This window comes from Capsella rubella, unplaced genomic scaffold (genome assembly GCF_000375325.1).
Source record: "Capsella rubella cultivar Monte Gargano unplaced genomic scaffold, Caprub1_0 scaffold_2, whole genome shotgun sequence".
In the NCBI taxonomy this organism is placed as follows: Eukaryota; Viridiplantae; Streptophyta; class Magnoliopsida; order Brassicales; family Brassicaceae; genus Capsella; species Capsella rubella.
In genome coordinates, this window is record NW_006238922.1 from 1,459,298 (window position 1) to 1,479,063 (window position 19,766).

General features: G+C 29.0%; 2 protein-coding genes across 5 annotated transcripts; one reads left to right on the forward strand and one right to left on the reverse strand.

Annotated features, from left to right (window-relative positions):
- Nucleotides 1-1,199: 1,199 nt before the first annotated feature.
- LOC17895907 lies at nucleotides 1,200-2,199 on the reverse strand. Its single transcript, XM_006302807.2, has 2 exons — nucleotides 1,615-2,199; nucleotides 1,200-1,518 (listed from the first exon to the last, which is right to left on the reverse strand). The coding sequence occupies exons 1-2, from the start codon at nucleotides 2,024-2,026 to the stop codon at nucleotides 1,463-1,465; spliced, it is 468 nt and encodes a 155-aa protein (XP_006302869.2). The 5' UTR covers nucleotides 2,027-2,199; the 3' UTR covers nucleotides 1,200-1,462.
- Nucleotides 2,200-15,827: 13,628 nt separating this feature from the next.
- LOC17894621 (transcription factor bHLH112) lies at nucleotides 15,828-18,419 on the forward strand. 4 transcript variants are annotated; one of them, XM_023787428.1, is made up of 8 exons: nucleotides 15,828-16,291; nucleotides 16,418-16,826; nucleotides 16,924-17,034; nucleotides 17,126-17,191; nucleotides 17,332-17,397; nucleotides 17,493-17,547; nucleotides 17,655-17,808; nucleotides 18,179-18,419. In XM_023787428.1, exons 1-8 carry the CDS (start codon nucleotides 15,972-15,974, stop codon nucleotides 18,180-18,182), a joined length of 1,185 nt encoding a protein of 394 aa, XP_023643196.1. In that variant the 5' UTR covers nucleotides 15,828-15,971; the 3' UTR covers nucleotides 18,183-18,419. The 4 variants fall into 4 exon arrangements, with proteins under 4 accessions (XP_023643196.1, XP_023643195.1, XP_023643194.1 ...); XM_023787426.1 differs by having other exon boundaries at nucleotides 15,829-16,291; nucleotides 17,493-17,555; nucleotides 17,657-17,808; XM_006300439.2 differs by having other exon boundaries at nucleotides 15,829-16,291; nucleotides 16,927-17,034; nucleotides 17,493-17,555; nucleotides 17,657-17,808.
- Nucleotides 18,420-19,766: the final 1,347 nt, after the last annotated feature.

The window sequence follows — 19,766 nt, forward strand, 5'->3', positions numbered from 1 at the left end:
TAATCTTCTTTCATTAGTAATTAGTATCAAAGTTTTCGTTATTCTTCATTTGTAGCAAGACGATTCGCCTCAGTCACGACTCACAAGGTAACATAATCATTTTGAAAAAGACCTCTAAACACACACATTCTCGAGTTTATTGTTTGTTTATCTTTGATTATCTTATACAATATTTGTTTATCTTGATTATCTTATACAATTATAGTTTATCTTTGATTATCTTATACAATATTTGGCATTCTTTCCTTTGTAAATATGCATCCTATATATTGGGGAGCCTTAAAGTTTGTTTGATAAGAAAAAATATTAGGTTATCTAATTTCAACTACCATTCTATCATCTAAGAATTTTAAAATTATACAAATTCTAGAATCAGCTAGTGACATAACCATATAGTCAAAAAAGAATTTGGTGATGTTGAATCAAGAAATTTAACGAAAGATACAATTATTTGACTTTCAATACCAAATTTTTTAAAGAAGTTCATAAAAATTGCAAATAACTAACATATTATTACAATCCAACTTGTATTAATAGAAATCTATTGAAGTAAGAGGAATAAAAACGAAAAAGATCCAAAATTTCATATAATGAATCCAAAAAAATGAATATGTGCAGTTCGTGCTTTAGTATCCTAGTATCAAAGTTATGATATATGCGTATGTGTGCATTTTTGTAAACAAATATTTAAAATATGCTACAATACATTTATTTGGTATCAAAATAACTGATATTTTAGAGAGAAAATAAAAATGTTTAAAATTTGTATCTCCATTTTTCTTATGACCATTTGGATTATGTCCTTTGAATTATCGTGTGTTTGAATTCTGTTTAGCTAGCTATTTAGAAAAAAAAATATGTTTTAACAAAATTATAATATTTGTGTGAAAATTATAAGATGTTAAACATCATTTATATTTTGATAGGAAGGAAATAGTTATATATACCCAAAACATCTACCTGATTTTAAAGTTGTTCCTATCCAAATTATGTTTTCTTTTAGGTTAAACAGCTGTGTTCGCCTGTTTGGTATAAAATGGAGCTTCCATACAAAGCATAATTCTATGTCCAATGATTATGCTAGACAATAATGATTAAAAATGAAAAAAAAAACATCATTTTCAAAAACTAAAGCAAAAGTTAAATTATAAACAACTAAAGTACTCTATATTCCCTCCATTTAAAGAAAAACAAAATAATTAAAAAAATTGACAAGTGACAAAAATGATTACTTTATAGACCCCATAGTTTATACAAAGTTCCAAAATTTTCCTCCTTTCTTTCCAGATTTTACACATATTTCCCGACACTTTCCACTTTATCCCAAACAACCCCCAAAAAAAGGTAAAAGAAAATTCAAAAAAAAAAAAACAAGAGAAAAACACATTTTTTTGTTCAAGTTTCAAAGAGACAAGTTTTGAGTTTTGAATCTTACACAACCCCAAAAAAAACTCAAACTCATTCATCTCTTTATCTGAATATCCATTTTGCTTTTCTCTAACTTCTCCATTATAGTTCCTACACAAATTTAACAAAGTTTAGTATAAGTTTCGTTACCAACAAATAAACAAAACACTTAGCATAAAAACACATGAAAACTATAACAAAACTCACCAGGAGGATAACAAACAGGAGGATCTTCAAAAAGAGAACGAGAGATTTGTTTATGAGCAACACCGATATCGAAAAGAACAAGTCCAGAAGAAGGATCATTCACAGCAATGCCTTTAACTGGTAACCAAAGAAAAAGCTCTTCTTGTGTCAAACCTTCAAGCCCAACAAGCCCACCATAGCTTAGGTTTGCTCTAATCACACTGTCGAAGTAAACTCTGTTTTCGAACCGAGCAAAACAAGGGTTTTGTAGCTGAACTTCGAGCTCCCCTGTCTTCTCATCTAGACTATAACTCTCCACGTTGTCTGGAAACAACCCACCTGGTAAACCACGAGCTTCGAGTAGGTTTCGGATCGAAGATTGTGAAGATAGAGTAATGAACTGGACAAGAACAAGAACAAGAAGCAGAGACATTTTTTTTGTGTTGGATGGTGAGATTTGTGAGTTTTGAAAGAGAGTTTTGATGTTTGGTGCTCTGTTTTTGTCAAAAGAGTGGAGATATGAGTTGTCTTTTTTAGCTTATGAGCTGGTTAGCAATGAGTTGTGATAAAATTGAGATTACCTTTATTTTTTTTGGTACCATGTTATGATTTTTTTAAACAAATCCACTTAATTTTTGAATAATATTATTACATATAGTATAGTCTCATTCACTATACATATGAAATTTATTATAGTCTTTTGGCTTAAGTAAAGCGATGTTGAAGAACTAATTGACGTTGTAACATCCGCAAATCACGGTTTGTTTCGAGGAAACATTATAATGGAGGAATACTATCATTTTCTTAAAAACATTAGATTAAGTACCAATCATGGTTAAGTGTAACACACACATTATTATTCATAACTTTTTTTTAATTTCTTTATCCAAAACCAAAATCAAGATCCACTCAAATAGTAAGTAACACACTAGACCTAAAAATGAAGATGATGTTGTTGATATTATCGAAATATATATAGTAAGCTTCTCACCAAATTTTCACCAACTGATTTTGATTATTATTTTTTTTTGTATTAGACTTTTCTTATTATGTTGGATACAAAACTAAACGAATAATGTTTTGTTCTCTTCTTTTTTTGAAAGGTTTCGTGAACTAGGTTGCATGGAAACGGAAACGCATACGCGGAAACGAAACGTTTCGAAAACGGGAAACGACAATTTTTGAAAATTAAGGAATGGAAACGTTTTGGAAACGTATGTATATATAATTATATATATATATATATATATATATATATATACTAAAATTCCAAATATAAAATCCATATTAAAAAAAAAAGAATTTTTGAAAACATAAATACTAAATAGTTAAACAAAACTCTAAAAGATAATACTAAAACGCTCAAATTCAAATGTTTGGACCAGCATCGCCGTTATCATTTTTATCAAATAAAACAGCCTCTAAATCAGGTACGTCTAGAGAAAGATCTTCAGACTCAAGTCTCTCAAGATTAAACTCATTTAGCGAATCAAGTTGATCACCTCCAACATCCCACATATGATTAGGACCATAATTTATATTTATAGAAATTATACATCTTTTTATTAGAGATAGATACAATCTTTCTTTTTTAATCACAATATATATCTTATATTTTATATTTTTTAATCTAAAAACGGAAACGAAAGTTTCCAAAACGGAAATGAGAGTTTCCATCAAGTTTCCAAATGGAAAATTTTAGGAATCGTGTTTCCATGGGTAGTTTCCGAGTTTCCGAGAATTTCTGTTTCTGAAACGTTTCGGAAACGGGAAACGCATTTCGAAAAGAGTTTTCATGTAACGTAGTTCGTGAAGTCTTTAGTCTTTGAATTAGACATTATTGTTTGTCTTGTCTGAATAATGGAACAAGAAACGTGGGCTGTGGGACCGAAAAATAAAACCAAATAGAACCAAAGAATGAAACTGTCTCTATATTGCAATACGAATTATAGTAATTTACTAACATAAAAGTATAAAACCAATATTCTTAAAAGTAGTTTAGGTAGTCGTCAACTTATTGTCTAGAAGCACAGAGTATCAACATTCAATTTATTTTTTTTAAATTGCAATTTAATTTTGGAGATTTTTCGTCTAATCCATTTTTTTAGTTTTTATTCTAAATAATAATATTTTAGGTATAATTTTTTACACTTTATAATTAATTGTTATAATGATCCTCTATTTATTTACATTACAAAATTGACTTAAATTATCTATTTTTAACAAATTATTAAACAATTAAATATGTCAATGAAGAGTCGATAATAGAAGAATTCTGCGGTGCTTTTCCGCTTAACAAAATGATCGCGTTTGTGACCAAAGAGAATAATATTTTTGTGTATTTTTTTGGCTCATATAGTCACATAGCCTTATTTTTCTTTTATTATATTTTTTTTTGTAAAACTCACTGATTATTTATAAATTTCAAATATATTTTATTGAATCGTAATATTAGTTACATTTCAAATTATTTGAAGATATAATTGACCAATTATTATAAAAAAAAACACTTAACAAAAATTAAAAACCATTCCTGAAATAAAAATAAAGAGATAGTAGTCCAAAACAAAAAGACTATCAACTTAAAGATGTTAACAAGACCTCCTAAACTTTATATCGGTTTATGAACTATATAGTAGCAATGTTAAAATGGTCAATATCCTCTCTCTCTCGATCATGCACAAGGAATGCATTTCAATATTATTTTTGGTAGTTGTGGATGCTTGTTTGGTTAATTAGTAAAAAAATTGTCATGAAAATAAAACTTTAGAAATATCCAAAACCTATAAATCTAGATATCTTTTTTCGTTAACAAGTAAATATTTTCATATCAAAATTATATAAAATAATATATATAATTTAGTATAGCTGGTCAAGAGGCCTTAAAGACGGTAACTATATCACCAAGAAGGTCAGAAAGAGCTACCACTCTCTTCTTACAAGGGTAGAAAAATCGGAAACTGACTTAACAGAAAAAATACGTAAACCGTAATGAAAAGAGTAAGAAAGGATGAGAGGAGTCACTTGACCATGTAATTTTTGTATAATAGTTATTTTTAGTGTAAGTTTTATTGAATTTTAGGAAATATTTGGTTTAAATTAGTGTTTGACCCCTATAAATTTTTGTTCTAAGTTTCAATGACTCTTTCAATTTATATATTCTTTCAATTTATTGGTCTATTATTATAATTTTTTTTTGATTATGATCTTCATGATTAACCTTATTTCTGATGTCAAAAAAAGAACCTTATTTCTAAATCCACCACGGCTTCTACGCTTGATCCACTTATGTTGCATGGCTGTACATGTAGATGGACATTCAAAGCTTCAGCATGATCATGAAATAACATTCACCCAATAGAAAATCAGCGTTGACAAACATCACAAATCATTAAGATAAGGACCAAGTATGTACTCTAGATTGTTGTTACCAAACTTGATGGTATTCTTCAAGAGAAATTCATAGTAGCATTGTGATTCAGTAGGTTTATTGATGTAAGTGTTGTTGAACCATAATGCTATTATAAACTTTTCGAGATCAACAATGTATAATGTCTCCCCTGCATCCCCACTACTTTTCGATACTGAATAACATTTTATTGCTTTATGCTAAAAGCGTTTCATCAGTAGGAATGTCGACGATATTTTTCTCATGTATATGTTTATCAGTATTGAGATGTTGTGAGTCATTCAGTGCTACACTATCTTGAAAATATCAAGTCCCCATGCTTTGTGTTTGTGTCATATATATTGGCCATTGGATTTTACTATTTTAGATAGGTGGGCTAAAGCAGAAGACCTCTCACATTTACGTTTATGTTTTCCTCATCAATCATCCTTTCTCTAAATAGTCATAAAAATAAAATAAATACACATAAACAAAACGTACGATCATTATGAGAATCAAGATTAATTAATTTAATGCACGTCTAATACGTTTCCTTATAAATCGTAGAACTTCAACACCAACCAAAAGTGCTTTTATTATATTTACCTTATTAAAAAGTCTATAAAATATCTACATAAATCATCTCAATTCTCAACTATAAAACGTTACGCAAGGTTTTGAAGTGTTTCGTTACATATAAATTAGACCACTTGATCTCATTTGATCTCGCTCGACAATTTCTTAAATTTTTCTCTTGTAGCATGAAACCTCTTTTCAATGCTATTAAGCTTGCGGTGAGGCCAACTCAACAACCACGTCTTTCTGCCAAGTTTTCTTAATCATAATTGCATTACGATTTATTCAAAAAGTGGCAAAAATGAATCTTTACGCAGCTATGGCTAAGAAAATTTACAGGAAAGAAGGTTTGTCATGTTGGCATTAGCGGAGCTTAAGAGCATTGGAGAGTTTATAAAATGCTTTCCCATGCAATGATGTAAGCCTTGCGTTAGACGTTTTAGCAATCTTATAGAGTTTACAGTTCAAACCATGAACGTTGTCAAAGAAGGTTTGGACTGATTTTACAACAAAATCACTAAGAGCCTAGCAACTAATCAATTGATCAAGATACTAAAACATATATTTTCAGCGGACCATGTATCATTCAAGTGGAATCAGAAGCAGCCGGTTCTTGTCTTGGTCTTCTTTGCACATTGGTCAGGAGGCGTTATGTGACTAAGAAACAATAAGGGATGGTCATCGGTGAATGAAGGAGACATGTTCGGTAATCTGAGAATGAAGTCATGAAGGTAGGATCGTGGGCAAGGTGATTCGGATGGATCAGGAGCGATTCCGACACTCCGATTCATTAAGGTACATAATGAGGTAAATGTACTCTTAATGTTGATGTTATGGCTTTATTATGTTTATGAACGTGTTCAGTATGGTATTGGCATGTTTTTAAGTATGTTTTTGTTAAGTTGATTTCTCGCCGGAAGTCTCGTCGGAATGTTTTCTCCGGTGAATTTTTAGTTTCCGGGTTAGGGTGTCTCAAGTTACCTCGCACCTTTGGTTAATCTTATCTTTGACCAAACAGATTCATTTATGTCCTTCTTTCTTAACATTCAAGAATCTCAAATAGCATTATATCAAGTCAAGCCAAAGTGAAAGCAAATATATTCTAGTAATTTGAGTGTATCACGTTAAGAATTCATTGGATACACATGCAAAATTCAATAAAAACAAAAAATTGGTCAAATATTTGAAGCTGAATGTGAAGATATTATTAATCTTCTTTGAGCCCATTAATCGATCATCAATGGAATCAATTTAGGTATATTACGACGTTGTGAAATATTGTGGGTTCTATTATGGGCCGAGATTAGAAAAAAGGAAACAAAATATATTAGACAAAGCACACACTTCTAAAGTAGACGTCCACATGCATATCTAAAGTTTCCCCAAGCTTTTGAGAAGCACCGAGGGACTACAAAGATAGGACTAGGAGCCCTTTAGGCCTTTACTGATTAACAAATCCAGGTCATTCCTTATGTCATTTCCTAAATGTAGCGGATGGCTCAACACGTAATAGAATAATACGTTAAAATCAAAGTATTGTTTATGAAAATCAAAAGCCTAAAAAGTAAGAAATAGAACGAGTCAAATACTATTAGTTTTTGGCAACTTATACAGGAAGCGTGAGTTACAAGTAGGACCAATAGAGACGACCACAACCCAAAGACTCTATAAACCCATTGACGTTTGTTGTTTATTCGTTTCTTCTCTCGAAACCTTCTTAAGAAGTCTGCAAAAGTAATGATGATTGCTTTGTCTATTTAACACGAAAATTACGGAAATTTTCGTATAAACAAATGAAAAGTAATTTATAATCTTATTATTAAGTAAACAGATTTTTGGCGTGATGCAATAAAACATACTTTTCACTATTTTTATCTCCTTTCACATCTCAATATAAATAACTTATTTGTTTTTAGTTCTAGACGTACTTCAACTTAAATTGCGGCATAATAAAAATAATCATTGACTACGTGCGACTAATTTATAAATAGAAGAAAAAAAATACAAGATAAAAAAATTTGAGTTAGAATACAGCTAAATATATTTATAAGGAAAACAAAACCGGAACTAAACTATATTATTAAAACAAGCTAATAATATAATAATTAAACCCTTTTAATGTATGTGATTTAACCTAAATAACATTCTATGTTATAAACCAACAATAGTTGTAAAGAAAACTGAAATGTTATTTGTAGTTGCAAATGTTTTATCCAAAAATAGCAAGATATGCTTTCCTCTAGCTTTAGATCTCAACTACTACTTCAAAGGTTATATATATAGACATAATCTTCTTACATTCGAAATTAATTCATGTTGATCTTTCAAAGATCTATTTTTGTTCTTTCTAACATTACTATGAACTTTGAATTTTATTCCTTAGTTTTCAGAAAACAAATGAAAAGGACAAAACTATAGTATAAGCGTGGGGCGGCTCTTGTCGTCTTCTTGGCACGATTGCTATGAGAGTCGTATTGAACTTGAGTTCTGCGCTGACCTTCACTTGTAATTAAGAAAAATAAAAATAAATTAGGAGTCAACTTTACCTAAAAAAAGGTAAAAACTTATACATTAGAAAATAAAATAAAAATGAGATAAATTAGGAGTCAACTCTACCTAAAAATAAGAAGGTTACAACTTATAAGAAGACCAATACGACGGCAAACAAGAAAAAAGAGAAGAACAATACGAGTCAAACACTAATCAGTAGCCACATAACCAAAGATACATGTTTTTTATTGCGCTTTGTGGATTATAGCGTGTCGAATGGTTATATTTTTTGGGTTTAAATTACTTTCTCAAATGAGAATGACAAGTTCATAAGTACGTTTTCAAAATCTTTTAGCCAACATGACTAATCATTACAAGTTTATAAGTTCATGAACCATAAATACACTGTTCTATATTTATATATTATACAAGTTATAGTATGTCAAGTTGTCTAAAATTAATGGTTGATAATAGATGTCGAAGGTTACTGCACACACACCAAAAAAACTTTCATTGAAATAATTTATTATATATATATATATATATGAATAATTCCATATTTTCTCAGTTCTAGAAAATTTCAGTTTTTTAACAATATATATATATATATATATATATATATATTACCTGTGGGTAGTTAAAAGTCATATCATGTTTGAAAAATTTATGTGTGAATAGGTTTGGAGATTATTATTTTTGGGTATTTCGTTGGATTCTCTAGTAAAACTGAAAAGAATCACAAAAAGCTTCAATGCAATATATTTCTCGACTACCTAAATATGTTCTTGACATTCACCTTATAAGAGTATCTCGTTTTTTAATTTTCGTAACTTAAATGCGTTGATGATGTACATGTTGGATTTATTACTGGAAGAGACTAAACACGGTTTTACATATGCATGTCACATGTAAGTTGATCTATATACAAATGAATGTCCTAACGCGTTAGTTCGATTTGTTTAGTTTTTTTTTTTTTGGCTTTTCTTTTTTGGGATTTCCTTTTTCAATATGAAACCTAAGAAGTTGCAAACCCATATGCAATCTTTTAAAATATTTGAATCTGATGTAAATTCAGGTTTATAAAACAGAAAAGTATAAAAGAAAAAAAGAAAAAGATGATATAAATCACACACCTACACACCTTATTATACCTATGTCATTTTCATGTCATAAAACACTATACAAATGGTGTGCGATATTGCATTTGGGACATGTACTGTAGGAATGAATGGCATTGATAAAAATAATTACCCAAGAAAACATTACAAACATATGGTGTTAATGTTTTTGTCATAGAAACACTGTAATTTATTAAGAAACTAATTGAACTGCCGTTAAATCATACTAATCAGTAGGAGTATATGACTAATCAAAACACTTTTCTTTTGACCGTCATTGCTAAATAGTTTATAATCTAGAAGACTACAAAATTTCAATTTCTTTATTGATGGAGCTCACTACCCCACGTGTCTGTCACGGCCATGATGATTAATTATTTTCCGAAGTTTTGTAATCGTGCAAAAAATAAAACTTTCGAATTTTGTTGTCTTCTGCATTTCATCCTATCGTCAGCATGACATCCTACATATGAGATATATGATAGGGATAAAGAAAAAAAATTGTTTTTGATAGACATATATATACATGAGAAAAATATGCGTTATGCTAATAATCTGTATCTGTTATTCTTAAGTGGCTTTCATTTTATCTCGAAAAATAAAACAAACATTATCTGTGTTGAAAAATACATATCTTTGCATGTAAAAGTCTCAATAGATAATTTTCTTTTTATTATATGTATGAGATAACAAATTAACAATATTATCGACAATGGTTCGAAGATTTTTCACCCGCACAATCAAAGAATAATTACGTAGTTATAGTAGTTTTTATTACAGCTAAAAAATTTGCCACAACTAAGGTATATATTGACTGTATGTTCCTAAACTTAGAGATGTTTAATTTGTTTAAAAACGAATGTTGTGCACGTTGCAAAAGAGATTAGTATGTTGTTAGTTAACATGTTGTTATGTGGGACATTTAGATCATTTTGATTCATATTATAGCAATGATTCTTTTCATATAAGCCATGTTACTATTTTCTAACTTATGTGAACTACATGAGAAAATAAAAATGATATATAGCTGAGCCCTCGTGAGTCCCCCATTAACAGCGATACGTTACTTACGTGTAAACAGAATGTAATCATAAACTAAGAAACAAAAGAAACAGTTTCTTTCTTTTTTTCCAAATACAAAAACAAAAATACAATTCGTTGGCAAAAGATTATGAGAAAAAATTGTTTAAAGATCATATATGCATATATATGATGATGATGATTTTGAGGTGTTGGAAGAAAAGAATGAGTCGCTGACACTTATCCGACTATCTGCGCCAAACAAAGTTTCCACTCATATTTGCCGCGTGGGTCATTTGACTAACTTGTCTTTTTCTTTCACCAACTTTAACAACATTTTCATATTGCTTGTATACATGTATACGTCTCTATACCATTTTTGTATATTAGCAAATTATCAAATACGTATTTTTGGAGCAAATTCATCGTCAACTAAGTTCGTCTTTAAAACGAGTGCATGAATCTCATTGATATAATTTAATTTTAATTTGCATCACTACAAAAATATTTGATACAAAATATAAATTCACATCACGTAAAAAATGATACAAATTAAATATCAATTAAATAAATGATACAAAATTGATATCAATACTTAATTGATGCTAACTAACACATATTTGATTATATATATAAAAAAGAATTCATTAGCATAGATTTTTCTGTTTGGAATCAAGATTTTTTATTTTCAAATGTCGAACCTTGTTTTTTTTTGGGTTTAAATTATTCACTCTTTATAGGATTTATTAAAAATCTATATTCATGTATAAAAATTATTTTTATTTTTAATCTTAAACTGAAAATTCCTTTCCACACTACCCAAATCCACGATCTTTGTAACTACTCAAAAAAAAAAATTCTTTGTGATTATATAATGGTGAAAATGCTTCTCTCCTTCTCCAAATCACCAAAAACAAAAGCAAAAAAACTGGAAGTGAATCAAAGGACAACTTTTGCAGAAGTTTTTGTTTGAATACCAAGAAGACTGCTGTTAAATCAAATTGTGCAGCTACATCACATCTTCGACACATAATCATCACGTCTACAACAGATTTGAAGGCAAATAATTTTTCTTTTTCACTATATCATATCAATTCTTTTTGATTTTATCATGTAAAACTATGATTTTCTCTCTGTTATTTTTGGTTTATATACTCAGAAAAATCTCAAGATGAAACAACAATGTCATCCAGACAATAGAAAGAAAAGGCATGGAACAAATACAAGATGTGTTCATATAACACTTAAGCAAGAAGAAATCACCTCGGATCTATGCTCATATCACTTTTTGTTTCTTGTAAATCGATGATGAATATATATTAATTAGATTTTTTCATTTTTGTAAATGAAGATTTTAATTACAATTTTAATAAAGATTTGTTGAGATTTTAATAGATACGAAAACGATTTTGGCATATTAAAAATAATTTCGAAAATAAATATTTTTTATTAATTTTTGAATAATATAAAACAAGAAATTTTTTATTAGCATCGGGTATTCATAAATGATACCAATTTTTAAAATCAATTATAAAAACTGATACAATTAATTAAAATCATTTGTTATAACTGATTTAAATATAGCATCAATTAATAATAAATTGATGCAAAATATTTGCATCGACACATTATAAATCACTTATTTAACTGATGCAAGATTCTTTTACATCATTTATAAATAATGCAAATGTATAAAATAAATGATGTTAGATAACTATTTTTTTGTAGTGTCGTGATCAAGTTTTACTCCTACATTCCGAAAAGTGTGTAACATATGCATATATAATCATATCGCATTATCATGAATATTTTGAAAATGATCTAAACATTTCAAAACTAGTAGTTGGTTCAACGATATATATATGTCGTCACCATGGTTTATTTTTAATATATACTTCACACAAAACCATAACACTCTTGATGACAAAAAAAAAAACCAAAAAAAAAAACCATAACACTTTCTAATTGATCCGAAAACAATTTTTTGATGTTTTTGCAAGAAAAATTAAAAAAAAATAGTGGGTGATGCTTATATATAGTAGAAACATGTGATACTAATTGATTAAGAAATGATATCTATCTGAAATTTCTAAAAATGAATTTTTGCAATTTACATAAAATAAAGGATGAGAATGATTTTTTGTTACATTAATAAAATAAATAAATGTGTTTAAGATATATTTATTATATAATATGTTTATGAAAACTTTTATAAAATTTAGATGCTATTTTGCATATGTGTTCGATAATGATAAAAATACAAATGCCGACTGACAAAGAGTCTAGAAGAGTAGTGTCTTTCTTAAGATCGATGGGATCGACCAGACCGTTAGAGAAAATAACCGATGGACTGACAAAGATTTCTTCCGATCAAGTTTTATGTTGTCATATATACGATGTGGCTGTGACATATTCGTCCTTTCAACGTACAAGTGTATTTTATTTTATCCAAATATTAACCTAGTCTAAACAAGTGTATTCATACGAAATCTAAGTTAGGTTATTGCATGCGTGTACTTTTTGGATTAATTAACTTAATAACTTATCAGTTAACGATATAATTTTTGTTTTCATTGTGTGGACTCATCGTCATCGGCTTAAGCAAGTTGATCAAATAGGTTTTGACATTTTCTTAGTTTATATAAAATTAATTTTAAATTTGCACGACGAAAACTTACTAGTCGTATGGATCTGACCTAACTGTCTTTGTATTTTCAACGCTTTCAAAACTCTTTTAAGTCAATGCATTGTGTCGCACAGAGACACCATTATGCAATTTTATATAATTTTCTTACTATTTTTAAGAATGATTAGATTAATTGGGGCCCTTTTAAGTCTCAAATTTTCCACAATAGCCAAATTATCCAATAATGTATTACCATCTTGGTTTGATTTTTCTTTCATATAACTAATCACTAAAGTTTTTTAGAGTGTCAAACATGTTTGTCTATCTAGAATTCTAGATATTCACTCTGACTAAGTAGCTGGTCTCTTAATCTCAAGATACGTTTTTTAACCCTTGGACTATACTATATAATTTGGTTTTATTTATTTGTGGACAAAAGAAAAGACTACACTATATATAATTAATCGATTAGTTTCAATCTTTCTTTTAATATAAGAAAATAAATAAAAAATTTGAGAAGATATATAAATAACAATGAATTTAATGAGTAACACGATTATGAAATGCATTACTTGATTATATATATATATATATATATATATATATATATATATATTTTTTATCACATTTTAATATCTTATACTGAAATACCACAATTCAAACATTTGGTATTGTTCATAATATTTCATTATAATAGATTTGAATTTAGATACTGGTACAATTAACGACCATACTACCACAAACCACTAGCTAGCAGTAAGACTTACATTTTTTCTAATCACTATATTTCGAACATTCATAACCAAAAAAATAAATATTGGTTCTGATTAATGATTATTGATACACGACACAGCTTTTTGACGGGTAGAGGAAGAACTAACAATATCAAAATATTTGAAACCAGTGAGAAATAATAGAAATAGTGATTTTGGTATCACTATGTGATTGGTAACAACTAGCTATTAAAGTATCGTATACGTAGTGGCATACAATTACTAATTAGCCATATTTTTTTAATTAATAACATACATAAGACAAGCTTAATATTTAAGTGATTACGGTTATATCAGTACTAAAATAAATCATTGTCTTAAATGTTATGATCTAAAAATTTATTTGAATATAAAATGACCTCAAATCACAAATCTTATTTTTTGAATAGATTCGAATATAAATGTGTGAATTTATATATACTATTCGAAATTTTATTTATTTGGATATAAATTCTGTTTACAAAACGATACATTGTATACAAAAACAGTATAAAGTTAACGATCAAACCTTTGATTATTATTTTGGACGGTGACACGGCCTGGTTCACTATGATTCGAGCAGTATAATGCCCATAAAGAACATATAGGATTAACTATTATATGGTTTATTAACAAGTCCAATTTTAAAATTTGTGTGGCTGCAGCATTCGCATAAAAATGGAAATTATAAATAAAAAAACAAAGAAAAAGAGAGGGGAAAAAACAAAAGAGTGAGACTTGAAATTAGTAAAGTGCAATAATTGATTGACTTATCGAATTAATCAGAAGAATAAAATATATTTACGGAATTTAGAAAAAGAGAGTTGAAAAGAATAAGGACCGTTTGGTATAAAGAGAGAAGAAACATCAATCAATAGGTCCAGAAACGGTGACGTGACACACAGATCGAAAACTCAGCAGCGATCTACGATCGTCATCATATACCATTTGATCCCTTTACTCTCAAGCCACATGAACATATCTTATTATTATTATTTTTTTGTGGGCAAATCTTATTTTATACTACTATTTTTAAATACCAAAAGAATCACATCGAAAATGAAATATAAAATATTGAACTCCTTTTTTAGTCCAAACTTTATAATTGTCATCTTTATATGTGTTATGTAAGAAAAAATCATTGAATAGTGCAACATAAAAATAGTAATCATAATTGGCTGAATATTTTATTTTTGATTTGTGTGAATGTTTAAATATATATATATATATATATATATATATAAGATATTAAAATACTTCAATAAAGTTAAATCATATTTTGTTTGGATCATGGTGTAGTTATATTACACATTTTATTTATTTACAAAATATCATACTCTTTATGTAGTTTAATTAAAAATTGGAAAATTTTAGGCAATTTTTTTCTAATTAATTAATTTTACAAAATAGTTAAAAATACACTGATAATCGATTTAAAGTTCTAGATCAAGATTCATACATCATTTTTACGGATCATCAAAGCATGTAATATGACTCTTTTAAAAATTTTAACTGAACTTGTGAATTATAGATTTTGCCTTTGCTGTTTTTATGGTCGGACTAATCATACTTGATACTATGTTACAAGTATAACATAGTTATAATATGTTGCAAGTTATATTAGTATATGTTTTAGTATAAAAGCATGAATAATTAATAAGAAAATAATTGTTCAAAATCTTAGTCTTTAATAGTTAAGTACATTTTTTTTATGTATGTTATATATATACGCATGCGTAGACTATAATCAGTCGTGACAAGTTTTCTATTTCTGACCACCACTTGATAAACGATCAATTTTCAGAATTTTGATGTCAACCAATCATAGGTTACCGTTAGATATAATGTCTAATTGTCTAAATATAAATATTATCCCTCTTTTGGCATCTTGCACAATACCAAACACCTATCTAATCTCAAAATTAAATATTTGATTAATTAAAGTAAGAAGATAATTATCGTTTCTTAAAAAAGCTAAACAGCAAAGAGACAAATCTCACATATTGTTTGTTCTTAGAATAATAGAAGAAAATTGAGGGATTAGGAACACTATTATTACACACATCTTTCTTTCAAATAAAATATTTAGCCTAAGAAAACAAATAAATAAACCGAGATTGGTTTTTTTATAACTAAAAAAAAAAAATCACTTGGGAATGTGAGATGATTATATTTTTTTTTTGTCTTCAAAATGTCAACTAAATTCCGGTAATTTCCACACACTTGTCCGTACTTGCCTATATAAACCATACACACCCTCATAAACATATATCAAAATTTCACATTAATGCTCTTCATATCACATACCACACACTCATACATATAAAGCTTTGACGACCTTCGTATATCAACAACGGTCTAGAAGAAAAAGCATATATCAAAAACTTTCTGATTAATTCTCTTTATATATGGCCGAGGAGTTTCAAGCAACAGCGGCTATTTGTGGTGGAGGAGGCGGCGCGTGGTGGAACTCGCCAAGGAGCGTTATGTCACCTTCGGATCATTTCTTGTCACCTTGTTTTGGAGCTGCTATCACTTCCGATGATTTTAGCTCGCAAGAGAATAACATCAAATCTAGGATCACTTGTACTGACAACAACATCGTTTTCGGACAGCGAGAGGCGGATTCCGATAGTGGAGGAAGCACCGTGACGATTGACTCGACGTTGCAGATGATGGGTCTAGGGTTTTCTTCAAACTCTTCTACAGATTGGAACCAAACTATACTGTAAATTCCTATAACAAAACCCTAAATTTATCTTTATTTCTTTCACTTCTTGATGAACAAGATTTGAAGATCTTGAATAATATTCATGAGATCTGATCTTTTGTTTTTGCTTTGTGTTTTTTTCAGACAAGAAGACTTGAACTCAAACTTCATAAGGAGCTCACAAGATCAAGATCATGGCCAAGGATTCTTACCCACAACAACTTCACCTTATATACTTAATCCAGCTTGTTCTTCATCTCCATCAACTTCTTCCTCCTCGAGCTTGTTAAGAACCTTTTATGAACCCGAACCAAGTCCATACAACTTTATCTCCACCACAAGTGCTTCAATCAACGATCCTCAACTCTCTTGGGCTAATAAGACAAATCCTCATCATCAACCCGCTTATGGACTAGTTAACAACTTCACTAACAACACAAACTCTCGACCCTTTTGGAGTTCTTCACCAACCACTAACATAAACAACACGACGCCGAACAATTTTGTAACCACTCCGCAGATAATCTCTACTCGTTTGGAGGACAAAACCAAGGTAAGAAATAATCTCATATGTGTTGAAAATTGAAATGATTTTGCTGATATATAACTTTTGTAGCTAAATTATTGATTTTTTCCTTTTTTTGGTTAAGAAGAATCTGAAGACAAGAGCTCAGAGTGAGTCTTTAAAGAGAGCAAAGGATAATGAATCTGCGGCAAAGAAACCAAGAGTCACCACGCCATCACCGTTGCCAACTTTTAAGGTACATGATCATCATATTTCAAGATTTGTTTTTTAACCTTTGATTTAAATTCAATTTCTTGGTGGATAAAAATGGATTGTAAATGTAACAGGTGAGGAAAGAGAATCTAAGGGACCAGATTACTTCATTACAACAACTAGTTTCACCTTTCGGAAAGGTGAATGATTTATGTGTTTACTTTATTTTATTAAAACCAAACATATACAACCAAAAGCATTTCTTTTTTTTGTCTCTGGTCTAATTTATGTATTGAGCTAGCTTCTTAATTTTTTTGTTTATCTTTGGGTTAAACTTCAGACAGATACTGCATCTGTTCTCCAAGAAGCTATTGAGTACATCAAGTTCCTTCACGATCAAGTCACTGTACGTTTCTTTGTGATTTCTTTCCTAAATCATTGTATTCAAGAAACCCTAGATTTTTAGCAAATGTTAAGCATACAATGTTTTTAAAAATACAGGTTCTAAGCACACCATACATGAAACAAGGTGCTTCGAGCCAACAACAACAACAACAACAACAGGTTTATTACCCGATCTAGTGTTTTGTTTTTGTTTATTCTTTGAGTCTTCATACTATAATCATGGTTGATTAAGTACTAATTGCATGCATGGATTGGTGTAGATATCTGGTAAATCAAAGAATGAAGATGAAAATGAGAACCACGAGCTAAGAGCACACGGTCTATGTCTTGTCCCGATATCAAGTACGTTTCCGGTGGCTAATGAAACAACAGCAGATTTTTGGACACCAACGTTTGGGGGAAACAATTTCAGGTAAAGATCAAGATAATACGTATATCATACGGTTCTTAGTTATAGCATCAAGATTTTAATTAATAATTGTTAGTATAAAAAAAGAAATAAAAGAAAATGAAAACTCACAAGTCATGATCAAAGATTGAATCATTACTTGGAGAAAAAGTAGAGATGGGAGAAGAAGAAGGTGACTCTTCAAAGGTGGGCAGAGGCAACAATGGTGTTGGAGGGGACCAACTACAAAAGCAAGAATGATTTAGGGCTTAGAAAATATGAGATAATCTATATATTATAAACTAACAGGGTCTATTAAAAAACAACATATATGTATACTTTAGTTAATCATGTTACATACGTAATAATTAAGCTGAATTTGTTTTATATATAGGTGATTAAAAGAGATAGCGTTGTGGTTGTCAAGACGGATGGGAACATATGCTAAATTCAGCTTGGAGACTCTAAAAGCATGGCAATAATTTTAAAATGTATTTTCTTCTTCTTTATAAAAAATATTTTATGGGGGTTTTATTGCTGAATTTAGCAGATATGGGTTGTTTTTATGTTAAAGAACCTTTTGTTCCTGTCATTGTTCTTGAATTTATATATACATACTTTTGCCTTTGGTGCCATCTTTCATTATATTGGTGGTTCATATGAAGTTCTTCGTTTTTTTAATATATATGTGTTATATATCACTGCTCTAACGTTCGATAAACCAAATTATTTGGTGAAATATAACAAGAAAGTATAGGGAAAATCCCTTTTAAAAGACTTTGTCAATTTACACGCCCTTAAGTAGTAAAATATAATTAGAGTTAGCCCACAGTACAACTAAAATAAGTTAAATCTTCAAATCCTGGTTTAAATGTATCTATGTTCGTAACTATCTTATCTATGTATAATGTGTTACCTTGGATTCAACTTTTGGTTCGTTCGATTAGAAATATAAATTATGAAAATTTGGTAGTGGAAGCCAGTAGACAAGCGGTCCACTGCTGCCTACTTTATGATTTGAATATACATATATAGTTTAGTACAGATCCTACTGATGATATATAATACCAATTTGACATTCAACATCATTCATATGTTTACACAGAAGAAAAGGATTCACTACAAAAAAATAGTTATCTAACATCATTTATTTTATACATTTGCATTATTTATAAATGATGTAAAAGAATATTGCATCAGTTAAATAAGTGATTTCTAATGTGTCGATGCAAATATTTTGCATCAATTTATTATTAATTGATGCTATATTTAGATCAGTTATAACAAATGATTTTAATTAATTGTATCAGTTTTTATAATTGATTTTAAAAATTGGTATCATTTATGAATACCCGATGCTAATAAAAAATTTCTTGTTTTATATTATTCAAAAATTAATAAAAAATATTTATTTTCGAAATTATTTTTAATATGCCAAAATCGTTTTCGTATCTATTAAAATCTCAAAAAAATTTTATTAAAATTGTAATTAAAATCTTCATTTACAAAAATAAAAAAATCTAATTAATATATATTCATCATCGATTTACAAGAAACAAAAAGTGATATGAGCATAGATCCGAGGTGATTTCTTCTTGCTTAAGTGTTATATGAACACATCTTGTTTTTGTTCCATGCCTTTTCTTTCTATTGTCTGGATGACATTGTTGTTTCATCTTGAGATTTTTCTGAGTATATAAACCAAAAATAACAGAGAGAAAATCATAGTTTTACATGATAAAATCAAAAAGAATTGATATGATATAGTGAAAAAGAAAAATCATTTGCCTTCAAATCTGTTGTAGACGTGATGATTATGTGTCGAAGATGTGATGTAGCTGCACAATTTGATTTAACAGCAGTCTTCTTGGTATTCAAACAAAAACTTCTGCAAAAGTTGTCCTTTGATTCACTTCCAGTTTTTTTGCTTTTGTTTTTGGTGATTTGGAGAAGGAGAGAAGCATTTTCACCATTATATAATC

What these genes read in the sequence shown, in the direction of transcription:
- LOC17895907 (XM_006302807.2), bottom strand. Translation starts at nt 2,026, where the DNA reads ATGTCTCTGCTTCTTGTTCTTGTTCTTGTCCAGTTCATTACTCTATCT. An exon ending in TCCTGTTTGTTATCCTCCTG is followed by an intron (nt 1,519 to 1,614) that starts GTGAGTTTTGTT and finishes AAATTTGTGTAG; the next exon opens with GAACTATAATGGAGAAGTTA.
- LOC17894621 (XM_023787427.1), top strand. Translation starts at nt 15,972, where the DNA reads ATGGCCGAGGAGTTTCAAGCAACAGCGGCTATTTGTGGTGGAGGAGGC. An exon ending in TCCTTCACGATCAAGTCACT is followed by an intron (nt 17,398 to 17,492) that starts GTACGTTTCTTT and finishes TTAAAAATACAG; the next exon opens with GTTCTAAGCACACCATACAT. An exon ending in AACAACAACAACAACAACAG is followed by an intron (nt 17,556 to 17,656) that starts GTTTATTACCCG and finishes GGATTGGTGTAG; the next exon opens with ATATCTGGTAAATCAAAGAA.